This window comes from Dryobates pubescens, chromosome 26, assembly GCF_014839835.1.
Source record: "Dryobates pubescens isolate bDryPub1 chromosome 26, bDryPub1.pri, whole genome shotgun sequence".
In the NCBI taxonomy this organism is placed as follows: Eukaryota; Metazoa; Chordata; class Aves; order Piciformes; family Picidae; genus Dryobates; species Dryobates pubescens.
In genome coordinates this window covers 3,817,984-3,832,381 of record NC_071637.1, presented here as the reverse complement: position 1 = coordinate 3,832,381, position 14,398 = coordinate 3,817,984, and the positions used below count along the sequence as shown (strand labels likewise).

Genomic DNA, 14,398 nt, shown 5'->3' with positions numbered 1-14,398 from the left:
TCAGACAAACTGGCACAAGGAGCCTTCAGATTGCACATACCTTTTAATCTCTGGCTGAGGGCAATCAACACCCCCCACCCCAAACAGGCCCCCAGGCCCCCCAGAACCAGCCACACCTGCAGCCCTCCCCCAGGGGGAAGGGCTGGCCCTTGAGGCAGCAAGGGGCCCTCAGGCAGCACCTGCATTCTCCAGCAGGGGCTTGGGGCTGCCTCACACTGGTGTCAGGGGAAGGGCAGAGCTGGGGCTGCCTAGGTGCTTCACCAGGGCACTGCCAGCAAGGGGCAACTCTTGTGTTTCCCCTGGAACTGCTCAGCTGAGGGGCAGAGGGGCTGGAGGACAAGGCAAAAGCCCATGGGAAGGAGAGCCCAAGCCTCTCCATGTGCCTCCCAGCTGCACTGCTCCCACTGGTCATGAAACCTGGCAGCAGACAGCTCTCAGCCACTGCTGCTGCTGGTCCCTGAGCAGAGAGCTTGGCAGCCAGGGCTGCACCCCCTCCACTTCTGCAATTCCTTTGCTTCCTCATCAGGAAGCTCCCACTCTCAGCCTGCCCCCTGTCCCAGCAGGGCTCTTAGCAAGGTCAGGGGTCCCTGACACCCCCCTGGGCTGTACATGCAGCAGCAGAACAGGCAGGAGCTACTCAGTGGGCTGCACTGGGACAGTCCCTTGGGGACTGGGGGTTAGTGGCAGGCTGGCTGGGACAAGGCTCCAACATGCCCTCACACAGGGCTCTGCCACCATCACTGTGAGGCATTCTTGTGCTAGTTCACAGGAGCTGCTGGACAAGGCTGCAGGAGGCAGTGGGAGCAGAGAGTGTCCTCCTTGGTGAGAAGGTGGCTGCCAGATTTGTCCTGCAGTGCTGCCTGCCCTCTGTGGCAGAGGCACTGTCTGGGATGAGCACCCAGTCCAACAACACAGGAGCTGGGCAAGGCACAAGCCAACAAGAGGCCCTTGGGCAAGCTCCACCAGGGCAGCTGTCCTTGTGCAGGACCCCTGAGGATCCTCAGGCACAGGGAAAAGGGGAGATCAGGGCAGCAGCAGCACCTGGAGGAGGGCTGGAGGGGCCATGGGCACATGGAGCTGGGCTCAACGTTAAACCTCCAAAGCCCCAAGGCACAGGGCCCCAACCCCCCAGCTGAAGGCTGTTACTCATCCACCCTTCTCCCCAGGCCTTGGGTTTGTGTCTCCAGGAATAATGGGGCAGCAGGGAGCAGGGCTCTGGCACCAGCGTGGCTGCCTGCTGGGGCACACTCACCCTTCAGCTTTGGTGTACCTGCAGGCAGGCCCCAAGGGAACACCCAGACCTGTGCAGTCCTGGTTGGTGCCAGCTGGGAGATGCACAGAGCAGGGCCTCCTGGGCAGGCCAAGCAAGAGAGTCCCCTTCCTGCAGCAGGAAGTGTGGAAGCTGGAGCTGGCAGCGGGACGCTGGCACGGTTGTGCCCACACAGTCCCTCAGTCCCCAGCAGGTCAGGCCTTGGCAAGCACACCCTCAGGAGAACATCCCCGTGGCAGAGCAGCTCTGGGGGCAGCAGGGAGGTGGGGGGAGGGGGCAGTGCCTCCTCACACCAGGTAAGGGGTGTCCAGCACCGCCACCCCCGCTGCCACCCCCCCGTCCGCGTGCTCCACGGCCTTGGTCCGCAGCAGGTGCCCAGGGGCTGTGTTCATCACCATCTCCTTGCCCTGCCTGCAAAGAGAAGGGCAGCTCAGCACCTGCCCAGCACAACCCTGCTGGCATCTCAGTCATTCATGTCCCTGCCACAGCACAGCCTGGGTCACCTGCCAGTGACAGCCCCAGGGCTGATGCCAGGGGGCTCTGTGACAGCACAGCTGTGCCCATTTTGTGCCTGCAGCACAGCCAGGCCCTTTCTGAGCTGGGCCATTCTGGGCTGAGCCCTCTGCACCTGGGCAGTGCCAGGCTCTGCACCCTGCCAGAGCACATTTTTTGAGGAGGACTTGAATCTGAAAGCTCTGGAGAAGTTTCTGTGGGCTGGGGAGGGCTCTAACAAAAGCAGCAGCTACGGGGGGATGGACACAGCTGCATTAAGCCTATTGCTGGGATCACCAGAGCTTCAGCAAGGCAGCTGGGCTGCCTCCAGAGCCTGAGGAGTGCTCCCTGAAATCAGGGATGGAGACAGAGCGGCTCCACGTGGTCATCACACCAGCAGCCACCAGCAGCAGCAGCTCTGGGGTGTTTCATCAGCTCCTTTGGTGGAAGATGCAAAGCAGGAGCTCAGCATCTGAACGGTGCTCAGCGAGCTGCTAATGGGCAGAGCCTGAACGGTGACCTCTGCCCCAGAGACACCTGCAGTGCTGCTGTGCTCAGTGCAGAGGGCAAAGGCTCCCAACCCAAGTGCTGCTGGAGCAGGAGCACATTTCTCACCTGACATAGACACCAAAAATGCCAAGCTCTGAGATGCACTCAGACAGCTGCAGGGGGCTGTGAGCCCTCAGCAAGTAATTCAGTGCTGGCTGTGGCTTGATCTTATCCATCAGGATGTAGGAGGTTCTCTCAGGGCTGTCTCTGATCTTCTCCAGAACCTGCCTGAGCTCTTCACCATAGAGATTGTTCCCTGACAACAAAACCAACAAGTCAAACACTTCCCAGCAGGGCAGAAGCCTTCGGCCCCAGCAGCCCAAACTGCCTCAGCTTTTGCCTCCCCACAGCCCAGCCCTGGGGGAGCTCCTCCAGCAGCAGCGCTGCCTGCGTGGCATGACTGGTCCCCATGGCTAAAGCAGCACCGAGCCAAGCCACCTTTGATCCATCACAGAGCTCCTGCCTCCCCTGGAGGCAGCACAGAGCAGAGTGAGCCCTGCCAGGCCCAGCCCAGCTCCTACCTCCACCTTCTCGCTGCGGCTTCAGCACAAAGCGGTCAGGGTCAGCGATGGCAGCGGCAGCTATCTCGTCACCCTCTGCACCCTAGCAGGGAAGGATGGCAACAGCAAAGCCTCAGGGAGGAGCAGGGGCTCCCTGACAGACTCCTCTGAGCAGGGCTGAGAGCATCCCCCAGGGACCCCAACAAAGCCCTCTCAGCTTAACCAAAGAGAAGCCTCCGGCAGGCCAAGCGGGCCTGTGCCTGCTGGCTCCTGCTCCTGCCCAGCTCACACTCACCATGTCCAGGGAGTAGAGGCCAGCAAAGGTAGCTCTGATGCGAGCCACAGCCTCAGCACGGCCAGGCAGCAAGCTCTCCAGTGTGCCAGGCCTGCTCAGCTCCTGCTGGACCTTCTTGGTGCCCGCCAGCTGGGTCGCAATGTCCGGGCACTTGACCGCCCGTGATCTCTCCAGCAACAGCCTTGCCTCCCAGTTCTGAGACGGGAAGAGAGAGGCCAAGAGTCAGAAAAACGCCCCCAAGGTTTGCTCTGCTCAGTGGCAGACACCAGATTTGCCTCCTCCCTCTGCCAGGCAGGGACAGAGGGCTGGGAAGACCACTCTGGAGACAAGCAAGGCACATAGAGGGACCTCCTACCGCTGCCTTTGCCTGTGCTCACTACCCCGCCTCGTCCCTGCGCCTCCTCCCTGCGACCCCTTCCCCAGCTCGTCCCTGCACCCCTTCCCCAGCTCCTCCCTGCACCCCTTCCCCGCCTCCCCACTGCGCCTCCTCCCTGCGCCCCTTCCCCGCCTCGTCCCCGCGCCTCCTCCCTGCGCCCCTTCCCCAGCTCGTCCCTGCACCTCCTCCCTGCAACCCCTTCCCCAGCTCGTCCCTGCACCCCTTCCCCGCCTCCCCACTGCGCCTCCTCCCTGCGACCCCTTCCCCAGCTCGTCCCTGCACCCCTTCCCCACCTCCCCACTGCGCCTCCTCCCTGCGACCCCTTCCCCAGCTCGTCCCTGCACCCCTTCCCCACCTCCCCACTGCGCCTCCTCCCTGCGACCCCTTCCCCAGCTCGTCCCTGCACCCCTTCCCCAGCTCGTCCCTGCACCCCTTCCCCGCCTCCCCCCTGCGCCTCCTCCCTGCGCCCCTTCCCCAGCTCGTCCCTGCGCCCCTTCCCCGCCTCGTCCCCGCGCCTCCCCCCTGTGCCTCCTCCCTGCGACCCTTCCCCGCCTCCCCACTGCGCCTCCTCCCTGCGCCCCTTCCCCGCCTCCCCACTGCGCCTCCTCCCTGCACCCCTTCCCCGCCTCGTCCCCGCGCCCCAGTGCTGCCACCTGCTGGCAGCAGCAAGACCTGGCCTGCTCTATTGCTCTCTGCAGCCCACCATTCCTGGCACAGGACAGGCTGTGTCTGTGCAACAGGTCTCACCCTGCACAGGACAGGTGCTGCTACCTGTGCTAAGCCAGGCTGCACAGAATGAATTCAGTGCTGCAGTAAGAGGTCCCCACGACATGCTGCTGTTGTTCTCACTGCACAAGCACCAGGGACACCCATGTGTGCTGTGCAGTTTGCCAGTGCCAGCAGCCACCCAGGGAAGGACTAACCCCACCTAGGACAGGGCAGATGCCCCCAGGAGGCTTCAACCTTGCTGGGCAAGGCCACAGTGTGGGCAGCTGCCAGGAGCAGAGGCCAGGACTGACCTGCTGGTCGTAGTTCTTTGGCACGTAGCCCTCCCTGTAGTACACCACAGCTACCTCCTGGCCATCCCTGCAACAGAGACCAGAAGCATTCAAGCACCAGGCCAGCCTCTGCCCAAAGCCCCCAGCACTGAGAGGGCTGCAGCAGTGTCAGCTGGCAGCACATTACAGTGTCTGGTTCTACTCCTTGGCCTCCTGGGCTGTTCTGCTCCTGGCTGGCTCTGCCAGAGGGCTGCTGGCTCCTCTCCACCAAGCCCCAGCTGGTGTGTCCTGTCTTGAGACACAGGCAGCTGACACCTGGCCTCAACCCTAACCAAAGCCTCAGTCATGCAGGCAGCCAGCCCAGCAGGGAGGCAAGAACCTAAAACTGAAAGGCTTTTTACACCAGGAGCCAGGCCTGGCCAATTCTGGAAGTTGGGAAGGTACAGGATCCCTCTCTGTGGGCACTTCAAGGCAGGACATTGACTCAACAACTTGCACAGGCCCCAGAACATCCTGCCAGGGCAGGGCAGGGCCACCAGAACACCTGCAGCACCACATACCCCAGCTCTGGCCACACAAACTGTGTGCCACGGTCAGGGGATGCAGCACAGGAACTGCTGGCAGCTGGGGGAGGGGGGGAAGAGGGAGCTGGGGGGGCAGTGGATGCATCTTCCCCTTTGCTGTCTGGTGGTGACAAATGCATTCACTCATGACAGACAGCACAGGCACCAAAGGTCAAACCATGGAAGGGCAACAAAGCTGATGAGGGGGGTGGAAAGCAGGTCTGGTGAGGAGAGGCTGAGGGAGCGAGGGGTGTTTAGCCTGAAGGAGGCTGAGAGACCTCACTGCTCTCCACAGCTACCTAAGAGGAGGTCATAGTGAGGCTGGTGTTGGCTTTTCCTCCCAAGCAACTAGCAACAGGATGAAAGGAAAGGGCCTCAAGCTGCATGAGGGGAGGTTTAGGTTGGATATCAGGAAAAATGTCCTTGCTGAAAGAGTGCTCAGGCCCTGGAACAGGCTGCCCAGGGAGGTGGAGGAGTCCCCACCCCTGCAGGTGTTCAAGGAAAGAGTAGATGTGGCACTTTGGGATGTGGTCCAGCAGTCATGGAGGTGTCAGGCAGAAGGTTGGACTTGACCCCAAGAGGGCTTTTCCAACCTTGATGGGTCCATGGGAAAATGAGTCCAACCACAGAAACAAACATTAGCATGGGGATGTGCCTCCCTGGGGGCTTGCACAGCCCTGGGCACCCTGCCCTGGGAACATGGCAAGCATCCAGAAGGCTCCCAGGAGACCTTCCTGGGGCTCCCCAGTATCTGAAGGGGGCTACAAGAAAGCTGGGGAGGGACATTTGGGGGTGTTGGGTAGTGACAGGACTGGAATGGAGCAAAACTGGGTGGACAGATTCAGGCTGGGTATGAGGAAGAAGTTGTTGCCCATGAGGGTGGTGAGAGACTGGCACAGGTTGCCCAGGGAGGTGGTGGAAGCCTCCTGCCTGAAGGTTTTGAAGGCCAGGCTGGAGGTGGCTGTGAGCAACCTGCTGTAGTGTGAGGTGTCCCTGGCCATGGCAGGGGTGTTGGAACTGGCTGAGCCTTGAGGTCCCTTCCAGCCCTGACAATTCTGTGATCATGGTCAGGATCCACTACCAGCACTTGGAGTCTGTGACCCACAGGTCCTGGTCTCCACAGGGAGCAAGCAAGCCATTCAAACCCAACAGACACCCCAGAGGTGTTGTGCTTCCTCCTCGGTGCTGGCAGCCCAGCCCAGCTCCCAGCAGCAGAGCCTCATGTGGGCAGTAAACAGGAAATGGCTCTGGAAGCCTCTGAATCAGCCATTTCATAGCAGATGTGTGTGGAGCACAAGGTCCTGCAGAGCTCTGAAGGCTGTGGCCTCAAGGAGGGACATGATGTTTGTAGGTGTGCCTGCAAAACCTCACCGCTGCCAAAACAAAAGCACCTCAGCTCCAAGGGGAAGCAGCAGCAGCCAGAAGCACGGCAAGAGAGCTGCTCTCTCAGGAAGTCACAAGTGACACTCAGAGAGTCCCACCTGCTAAGGTGCTGCAAATGCCCCTCAGCCAGCCAGGAAGCACAGCTTGGCTCATACTCACATGTACAGCCTCCTGCCTTCCCCCAGGGAGCCCTTGGCAAACACGTCCCTGAATCGCCTCCGGATGACCCTGATGTTCCTGTGCAGAGAGCAGCAGAGTCAGCAGCCTGGGCACAGCCAGGGCAGCCACAGAGCCCAGGGAAAACTGCTGGCTGCAGCAAGGAGGATCTGTGGGCTCTGCCCCAAATAACCTCAGGCTTTGTTCCACAGCCAGAGGAATCCACAGGCCACAACAATCCCTGTTTTCAGCACCCATCCTATGGTCTCCAGCCTGGATTTCTCCAGCCTCATCTTCCACCTCCTGAAGTTTTCCTAAGTCAATGTTTGCTTGTTGGTTTGGGGGGGTTTTTTGATCCCTACTCAACAGCTTCCCTCAGTGATGGCTTCAAAGCCAAGAGCTGCAGACAGAGGAGTGATCTCCTGCATGTTCTGCCTCCTTCGGGCATTACCGGCAGTCCTCCACACAGCGGCAGTGTGGACTCGCTGATCGGGAGGCACTTCCCTCTGCTCCAGCACTGGCTCAGGGCTACAGCCCACCAAAACACCTCCTCCTCCTCCTCCCAGTCTTTCACTCCACTGCCACCTTCCTTACTCTGCCCAGATTGTCCCCACTGGGTTGGAAGTTTCATTAATGAAGGTTGTATGAAGTACCCTGTGCCAAATCCAAGGTCAGAGAGCAAGCAGGACCCTCACTGACCCTGCTCTGCTCAGCACTGTCTCCTCTAAGAGATGTGGCCCACAGCCAGGCTACCACTGGTGCAGCTCTGAGAACTACAGAGGCACAAAGCCCAGCAAGGGATCAGTGCTGGAGAAGAGAGGCTTTGATAGCCACTGGTATTTCCAGCCAAGAGCTGGTGAGAGGCTTTGGGAGGCTGCTGAGGAGACAAAGGTTTGTGCTGAGGCTGTGCAGGAGGCCATGGAAGGGACACAAAAGAGAGCTCCATAACAGAGCAAAGTCCAAGACAAAGGCTGTCACATACCAAGACAAGCCCCCACACAGCCCCAGAGGCCAGCAAGTGTTTTGACTTTGTCCTTCAGTAGGTGACCAAGCAAAAAGCAGAGATTCTGCACACCTCCATCTATCCCTGACCTGCTCCTACACTCTGCCACCACACTGTGCCCACTGGCTGCCCTCAGGGGATCACCATGATCTGGAGCAGGCTGCCCAGGGAAATGGTAGAAGCTCCATCCCTGGGACCATTGCAGGTCAGGTTGGTTGGGGTGATGTAGCTGAAGATGTTCCCTGCAGGGTGGGGGTTAGACTAGACAACCTTTACAGGTCCCTTCCCACCCAAACCACTCTGTGATTCGATGGTCTGGCAGCTTTGATCTGATTTGCTCTGCTTCCCATTCCCACCACTGTACCACCTCCCCCCTTTCCCAGCCCAGGCAAACTCAGCCTTTACCTGTTCCACAGCTCATTTTCCACACAGCGCTGATCAAAGATGTTCCTCTGGACTTCCTCCACCAGGAACATCACCACAGCACTGCAGGGGACACCAAGGACACCATTAAACCCAGGAACCCCCCACATGCACCCAGGACCACCAGCTCTTGCTCTGATCCAGGCTTCCTGCACTGCTCCTGCTCATTCTCCCCAGAGCTCCTAAGGCTCAGCAAGCAGCACAGCACTGACCCTGGGGAACTACCAACCAGTGTGGGGCAGGAGGAAAAGCTGAGCTGCTGAACCACACAGCTGCTCCAGGGCCCCTCTGCACCTCTAAGACAACCAAGCTGCTCTCCCCAGCCTGCCACAGGCTCTGCCAGAGCAGCCTGCCAAGCAAACAGACCTCCTCCAGAAAGCACAACCTGAACCCAAACCTGTGTGTCCCTGAGTGAAGGGAATAAGGCAGCCCAGCCCCTCCTCACCTTGGAGAGCCATAGAGCTCCCAGGCCTTGGCAATGCCCAGGGCCAGCCCTTTGGATGGGTCGTTGGGCAGCAGCTGTGAGGCCTCCTTGGACTTTCCCAGCACCTTCAGCACCCTCCTGCGGAACAAAGCCAGCTGGGAAGGCTGCGACAGCGCCCAGGCTGAGCCAGGGAGGGGGGCTGGGGAGCAGGCAGACAGCTGCTGCAGGGGCCAGAGCCTTACTGGTGGACAGGCAGGGTGTGGGAGGTGAGGCCCCCAAAGCTGGCGGCGATGGTGTTGATCTCGACCTGCCGCAGCGCCGCGCCGCCCGGCCCGCAGTCAAACATGTAGTCAGAGCGGTTGATGCCTAGAAACACAGACTGAAAGGCAGGGCAGCTGAAGGGCCTGCTCCTCCTGCCTTCAACTGACAGCCTCCTGGGTCCCCTCCTGGGAGAGGCTGAGAGACCTGAGGCTGTTTAGCCTAGAAGGAGACCTCGGAGCAGCCTTCCAGGACCTGAAGGGGGCTACAGGGGAGCTGGGGAGGGACTTCTGACAAGGGCTGGGAGGGACAGGCAGTGGACTGAACCCTGAGGAGGGGAGATCAGGAAGAAAATTCTGACAGTGGGGGTGGGGAGACACTGGCACAGGTTGCCCAGGGAGGTTGTTATGTCCCCTCCCTGGAGGTGCTCAAGGCCAGGCTGGATGAGGCCTTGAGCAGCCTGGGCTGGTGGGAGGTGTCCCTGCCCATGGCAGGAGGGTTGGAACTAGATGAGTTTTAAGGTCCCTTCCAACCCAAACCATTCTATGATGGCCTTGCCTCAAAACCCTCCTGGAGCAGATCCATTTTGATCAAAATCTCTACAAGAGGAACCCTGGCCCTTGCCTGGGGCCCTCACAGCACTGCAGAGGAGTCAGCAACACTCATGGGAGGAAAGGAGCTCCTGCAGGGACAGCCTGGCCAGCACAGCTCCTTGGGGGGGGGGGTGTCTTTTCCACCCTTAGTGATCCCATGGCAACTTGTCCTTGGGCTCTCCTGAGGGTGCCAGAGGACAAAGACCAACCACACAAAATCTTCCCAGCCAAGGCCTGTTTCTGGCAGCACTAAGCAAAGGGCAGGGCTGCCACACAGGGCAGGGTCATAGCATCATAGAATAGAATCAGAGAGTCAACAAGGTTGGAAAGGACCTCAGAGATCATCAAGTCCAACCTGTCACCCAACACCTCCTGACTGCTAGACCATGGCACCAAGTGCCACATCCAATCCCCTCTTGAACACCTCCAGGTCCTGAGCTCTCAGGCTGTAACTGTGACATTGTAGTGCAGAGAGTGACCAGCCTGACCAGGGGACAGTTCACAGCAGCAAGCTGGCAGAGACCAGGCAATGCCCCCCCACCATGCAGAGGGGCACAGCTGCCAACAGCTCCTGCCACAGTACCTGGGCCAAGCCTTCCTCCAAGACTTGGGTGTGGATTCTGAAGAGTCGAGCTGTGAAGTCATCTGCCTTGATGGTGCTAGAGAGAAAGAGAGGCCAGGTCAGTCCCCTGGGCAAGGAAATTCATTCCTCCCCAGAAACAAACCTTCCCAGGAGCAGGGCTGGGGCTAGACCAGGCCCTACAGCACTGCTGAGCACCTCACCTGGCACTCTTCAGCCAGGACCACAGTGCATGGCCATGACACAAATGCAGTGTGCCCAGCACAGCCACCCTGCAGAGCAGCCCCCTCTGTGCTGGGCTGACCTTCATCTGCAGGGCAGAGACAGGACAAGCAAAAGCAAATAAACCTGGCTGAATGTTGCAGGAAAGAAGTGAGAAGTCTCTCTGTGCCTGCACACACACAGCTCAGAGAAGCAGCTTCAGCAAACCCCTCCTGCCCTGTGGGGCTCCAAACCCCACTGTGGTGCTTCAGTAGCCCTGCTAGAGCAGGTCTGGCTTCTCCTCTGAAGTAACTGTGAGCAGCACCTCAAAGGATCTGCCCCAAGATGCAACACAGGAGGCAGCACAGGGCAGGAGCCCAGCTGCACACAAGCCCCAGGCATTCCCTAACCACAGGTACAAACTTGCCAAAACAAGCTCTGGCTGCAGCCAGATATTAAAACAGCTTTGAGGGGGTCAGACTTCAGCAAGACAAGAATCATAGAATTGTTAGGGTTGGAAGGGACCTCAGGCATCATCTAGTTCCAACCCCCCAGCCATGGGCAGGGAAGAAGGATGCTGGAAAAGGCTCCTTTGCTCTGTCCCAGTGCCACAGAGCCAGCAGCACCTGCACAGACAGGCAGGCAGGGAAAAGGGTTTTGGGGAAGCATCAGCCCTGCAGATTATGGAGGCCAAAATCAGGGCTCCAGCACAGGGCAGCAGCCACAGATAAACCCAGCACAGCCCAGCAGCCAGGGCAGAGGAGTCCTGCAGCACTCAGAGCTTGTGGGTCAACCCCAACAGCAGGGCTGGGAGAGCAGGGGATGACTGATCAGAGGTAGGTGTGCCAGGGGAATACAGCTTCTCTTCCTAACTGTGGGCAGCAGACCTGCTGGTTCACAGGAAGATTCCAAACGAGGCTGAGAGACTACTGCATCCAGGCCCCAAGACTCCAGCAGCTTGGATTTAAAGCCCAGGGGCCTAGAAGTTCACAAGTAATTATTCACAGCCTTGAAACACTGGCAAAAACAGCTCTTGAGAGTGGGCCACATGTCCCATCTTGTGGGGCCCAAGGAGACCCCAAACCACCCAGAGCTGAAGGACTGCAGCACAGGAGGCAGGTCGCTTGCCTCGGCTCCGAGACAGGAACGCCTGACAGGGGACAAATGCTCTGCATCTGAAGTCTTCCACTCAAATGCAAGATGCCAGACTTACCTGGCCAGGGTTTGCTCCAGGAACTCCTTGTTTTGGCTGATGGCATCCACCAGCAGGTTGAAGTCCTGCTGGACAGCATAGGCCTGCTGGAACAGGGCGCGCGGCACGGGGGACGGCAGCAGCGTGAAGGGAGCGAAGTTCACCACCTGCAAGCAGGGACACAGCAGCAGAGCAGGCACTGTAAGCAGGGCTGGAGGGGAGCTTCCTCTGCTTGCCTGAAGGCTGCAGCCTCCCCAGCGCACCCTGGACAGACCCACGGCCTCCACCCTGGCTTCTGAGGGCTCTGCTTTACCAGCCGTCCCTTCTGCGCGGCAGAGGCAGCAGCTGCTGCAGGGCTGGGCTGGAGAGAGGGCTTCACACAGTGCCAGGGGCAGGAAGGGGCCTCCAGAGATCATCCAGACCAGCCCCCCTCACCTGTACCAGGTCACACAGCAACTCACCCAGGCAGGTCTTGAATATCTCCAGAGAGAGGGACTCCACAACCCCCCAGGCAGCCTCTCCCAGTGCTCTGCCAGCCTCACAGGGAAATAATTCTCCCTCCATGGAGCTTCCTCTGCCTCAGCTTCCCCCACTGCCCCTTGTGCTGGCATTGGGCAGCACCCAGCACAGCCTGGCTCCAGCCTCTGGGCACTCACCCTGCACAGCTTTATCAACACCCTCAGGCTCCTCCAAGCTAAAGAGCCCTCAGCTCCCCTAAGTCTCTCCTCATAAGGAGGATGTTCCACTCCATCATCTGTGTGGCTCTGTGCGGCTCTGTGCTGGACTCTCTCAAGCAGTTCCCTGAGGTCCTTGAACGGAGGGGCCCAGAACTGGACACAATACTCCAGATGTGGCCTCAGTAGGACAGAACAGAGGGAGAAGCTCTCTCAACCTACTGACCACAGCCCTCCTAATCCACCCCAGGATACCATTGGCCCTCCAGCCACAGGAGCACATTGCTGGCTCATGGTCAACCTCACATCCCCAGGACCCCCAGGCCTTTTTCCCTTTCACTACTCTCCAGCAGGTCAGTCCCCAACCTGTACTGGTGCAAGGGGTTGCTGTTTCCTCTGAGTGATGGTCTGTTTCCACCTGAACTGGAGAGCACTGTCTCCAAAATGCCCTAGTTTCAGAGACAAACTGAACCTGCCACCTTTTGGCCATTAGTTAACTCCTTTGAGGCCTGCTCATTGAGTCCCAGGGGTGATTCCAGACCCCTGGCTCACCCCACAGCTCAGGGACAGGGCCACCCTGAAAGCCAAACTATTGCACCAGATAGAAGTTCACAATTCACCCTCACCTTTACATGACACAGGGAACACCAGCAGTGTATTTGGCCTCTCCTCCCAACCTCTGAGGTTCCCTCAGAGCCCTGATTTGATCATGGAGTTGACATCAAGAAGTAGCCCCAGTGGTGGTGGTGATCTCCCTCCTTGCACCTCTGTCAGCTCTTAATGCAGCTGCCTGCCCCCAGGCTCCACAGGGACCTGCCCTTGCTGGTGTCCCACCCTCTTGCACTGGGGTGCTTCCTCTGAAACCCCTCATGGCATCCCACTCCAACAGGCTGAGCCCCCCATCAGCTGCCAGAGATCAGCCACCCCTGTCCCTGTCCCCTCGTTGCAGGTACAGGGCCAAAGGTTGACTTGCAGCTGGAAGCATGCCAAAACCAGAGGCCTCCCCAAGGCACTGCCCTGGTTCAAAGGGTGGTGAGAGGCTGGGAGGGGGATGAGCTCCCAGCACTACACACACAGGGCTCCTGGCATCTTCCCAAACCTTTCCAAATCTCTGTCCTTGGAAAAGGGGAACTGTATTGCACACTGGTTTGGGTTGGAAGGGACCTTTGAGGGTGGTCTAGTCCAAGCCCTTGCAGTTAGCAGGGCTGTGCCTTGGGGAGATGCGCTGATCATCTAGACGGGGTACCCCCCAGGTCTGCGGGGGGAGGTCATGCTTCAGGCAGGCAGCTGGGTGCTCACTGCAGAGGGGCCCGCTGTCGAGGGCTCGCAAAGCCCGGGCTGGCAGCTTGCTGACTCACAGCCTGGTCAGGACCGAACACGTCCCGTGACTCCGCTCTGGCACTTACATCCGAGGCGTTGGGCTCGCCCTCGGTCCGCATCAACACTCCCTGCAGGAGCGCCGCGTCCACGGCCACGGCCGCTGCCTCCCGGATGGCCGGGGCGTCCCGCAGCACGTCTTCCCACGGCGCAGCCATGGCCAGCGCTGAGGAGACACAACAGCAATCACCCACCCGGGCCCCGGAGCCCGGCCCGACAGGCGGCCTGGCCTCTTCCGCTCTGCCGGACGGCCTCGGCTCGGGCACTGCGGGGGGGCTGCACACGGGCTCCGCACCGGAGCAAGGCACCTCCACACCCCGCGCCGAGCCCGTGGCCTCTCCCGGCTGAGCAGGGCCAAGCCCGGCCCAGCCTCAGCCGCCAGCCCTACAGAGTGCGGGGCCCGAGGCCGCAGCTCGCCGCAGGCGGGGACGTGCAGGACACCCGCGGGTCACGACACCCCTTGGTCAGCGCCCCCTGGGGGACAGTCGGCTCCCAGCCCCGATGGGAACTGACCCACCCCCAGCCCCTGGTTGCGCCACGGCCCCCGAGGACAGCCCAGGGCCCGGAGCGGCCCCCGCCGCCCCCTACCTGCTCCCGCCGCGGCAGCCCGCCCCGCCTGCCGCCCGCCGATTGGACAGGCTGCTCTCCCTCGCCCCGCCCTGGAGGCGGATTGGCGGCGCAGATGACCTATCAGCGCAGAGAGTGACGCTCCGCGAGCCCGCGCTGCGGGCCGGGGGCGGAGTCAGGAGCGAGGGGAGGGAGTCGGCAGCGAGCGTGCGTGAGGCGCGCGTCAGCCGGCGGTGTGACGTCACGGGGTGACGCCAGAAGCGAGCAGCGCTGCGCTGCTGGCACGCGGGGAGACCCCTGCGGGACCCCCCCCCGCATCGGGACCCCCCCAGCATCGGCAGCCCCCCAGCATCGGGACCCCCCCAGCATCGGCAGCCCCCCCAGCATCGGGACCCCCCCAGCATCGGGACCCCCCCAGCATCGGCAGCCCCTGCGGCAGCGGTGCCCATGGCGCAGCGCAGGCTCCGGGAGAGCCCCGGTGGGGGTGCCCCGGGAGCTGCAGGACCCCTAGGTAAAGGCTGGAG

At 60.7% G+C, this 14,398-nt stretch overlaps 1 protein-coding gene across 1 annotated transcript; it reads right to left on the bottom strand.

Annotated features, from left to right (window-relative positions):
• Positions 1-1,161: 1,161 nt before the first annotated feature.
• GSS (glutathione synthetase) lies at positions 1,162-13,485 on the bottom strand. Its single transcript, XM_054173669.1, has 12 exons — positions 13,337-13,485; positions 11,278-11,423; positions 9,867-9,942; positions 8,675-8,811; positions 8,454-8,570; positions 7,991-8,071; positions 6,586-6,663; positions 4,502-4,568; positions 3,107-3,301; positions 2,833-2,914; positions 2,378-2,567; positions 1,162-1,681 (listed from the first exon to the last, which is right to left on the bottom strand). Exons 1-12 carry the CDS (start codon positions 13,463-13,465, stop codon positions 1,558-1,560), a joined length of 1,422 nt encoding a protein of 473 aa, XP_054029644.1. The 5' UTR covers positions 13,466-13,485; the 3' UTR covers positions 1,162-1,557.
• Between the last annotated feature and the right edge of the window lie 913 nt (positions 13,486-14,398).

What these genes read in the sequence shown, in the direction of transcription:
- GSS (XM_054173669.1), bottom strand. Translation starts at nt 13,465, where the DNA reads ATGGCTGCGCCGTGGGAAGACGTGCTGCGGGACGCCCCGGCCATCCGG. An exon ending in GAGCTCTATGGCTCTCCAAG is followed by an intron (nt 8,072 to 8,453) that starts GTGAGGAGGGGC and finishes TGTCCCCTGCAG; the next exon opens with TGCTGTGGTGATGTTCCTGG. An exon ending in GCCGCAGCGAGAAGGTGGAG is followed by an intron (nt 2,568 to 2,832) that starts GTAGGAGCTGGG and finishes TTTTGTTGTCAG; the next exon opens with GGAACAATCTCTATGGTGAA.